We start from the raw sequence: 1,750 nt of genomic DNA, 5'->3' as shown, positions 1-1,750 counted from the left end.
CGTCCCTCTCGCTGACGGTGGGCAGGGGGCTGCGGCCGCTGCTCGACATGGCGCTCCCCCCCCGCCGCCGCCGCCGACTATCGCGATAGGAGGAAGCGCTGCGCGTGCGTCCAGAGCCCTGGCCTCGCTCAGGGGGCGGGGGGGGGCCAAACCGGCGGCATGGGGGGAGCGGGGAGGGGACGGGAGAGGAGGAGGAAGGGAAGAGGGGAACGGGGCCGCCTCACGCCCGCGCTTCCTCAGCGCCCAGCGGCTCCCAACATGGCGGCCGCCGCCGGCCCTCGGCCATTTCCGCCGCCGCGCCGGAAACATCCGACACGCCTCCCCGCGACTCTTCGGCTTTTTCCGGATAGATTCGGCTGCGCCTCCACTTCGCGCGTTCGGGTGTTTCCGGGGAATCTCCGCCTCTATCGGCTTCGGGAGATGACGGAAAGAGCCGAAGCGGCGTTCGGTAATTTCCGTCACTTAGCTTCGACCTGGAGCGAAGCCGGAAATACCCGAACACCTCAACCACGACATCGGCCGTTTCCGTTCACGGACGGAAACAGCCGAGAAGAGCCGAACCCCTCCCCATCCTCACAGCGATAAGGAGGGGAGGGGCTAGAGAGGGGAAAGCCCCCCTTCGGTGGGCGTGGCCTCCCCGCAGGTCACGCCCTTTTGGTCCAAAGGGGCGGGGCTCGCTCAGGGCACGGGGGGGGGGGGGGGGTGTTTTTGGGCCCCCCAGGGGGCGTGCCCGGGGGTTGGGGGGGGGGGGCTGCGTGGGGGAGGCGCGGCACCCCCCAAAACCTGTAAAGCTTTTTTATTCTTAAAGGAGAGGGAGCGGAGATGAGACTCCTCCTCAACTCATCCTCCCCCCCACCCCCCCGTAGTCCCCATCCTCCGGTGGTAGGGGGGAGAAATGGAAGCAGGGGGGGAGAGCGGAAAGGCGCACGGCCCCTTTAAATTTACCCAGGAGCCCTTCGAGGAGCCCCAGGGGCCCCACGACCGCGTCCCCACCCCGGCCGGCCCCTGCCCGCCGCCATGGAACCCCCGCGGCCGCTCCCGCACCCGGAGCCCGCAGGTGAGCGCCGACGCTACGGGGGGAGGCGCGGGGAACGCGGCCCCTTTAAGGACTCCCCCAAGGAACGGGAGCGGGGTTTCCCCCGGGCGCACAATGGGAGCGGCGTTGGCCCTTTAAGACGCCCCCCCCCCCCAGGTTTGGGAGAACCCCCACTGCTTTGCCAGCCCCCGTCCTGCACCGGGATGCCCCCCGGCCCTTCAAGATGCTCCTCCATCCCGTTAAGGTGCCTGCACCCGATTTGGGATGTCCCCGTGACTTTTAAGGTGTCGCTGTCCCTTTAAGGTGCCCCTGCCCATTTAAGGCGACCCCCCTCCCCTCCACCGCCCTCATCCCCCTTCGAAATGCTTTCTGCCCCTTTAAGGGCCCCGCCCCTTTCACGCAGCCCCGCCTCTTTAAGTCTGGCGCCCCTTTAACACCAGCCCTGACCCTATAAGAACCTCTTGGCCCTTTTAAGACGCCGCGGTGCCTTCGGGCCCCAAAGGCTTTTGACATCCCTGGCCCCTTTAAGAGCCCTCTGCTGCTTCGATTCCTCCCAAAGGCTGCCATCAGGGAGCCTCCCCCCGGTGCCCAGGCGCCCTCGAATCATTGGCTCCCATCCACGAGCTCCCCTGAGATCCTTTTCTACATTTCCCCAAAAGCCTCCGTCGCCGCAGACCCCCAAAGCAACCCAAATCCAAAGACCCCCCCCCCCCC

At 67.2% G+C, this 1,750-nt stretch overlaps 1 protein-coding gene across 1 annotated transcript in view; it reads left to right on the top strand.

The window, feature by feature from the left end:
• Positions 1–1,017: 1,017 nt before the first annotated feature.
• Positions 1,018–1,750, top strand: part of ZFTA (zinc finger translocation associated) — a gene marked incomplete at its 3' end in the record, with an annotated part of 2,196 nt that continues 1,463 nt past the window's right edge. The window contains exon 1 of the mRNA XM_042890822.1: positions 1,018–1,057. Coding sequence (XP_042746756.1) covers positions 1,018–1,057 — 40 coding nt within the window. The remainder of the gene's footprint in view (positions 1,058–1,750) is intronic.

Source organism: Lagopus leucura, unplaced genomic scaffold (assembly GCF_019238085.1).
Source record: "Lagopus leucura isolate 7727_CA_CO unplaced genomic scaffold, USGS_WTPT01 34322-0_obj-0_obj, whole genome shotgun sequence".
Taxonomy (NCBI): Eukaryota; Metazoa; Chordata; class Aves; order Galliformes; family Phasianidae; genus Lagopus; species Lagopus leucura.
This window is presented reverse-complemented; position numbering and strand designations above follow the sequence as displayed.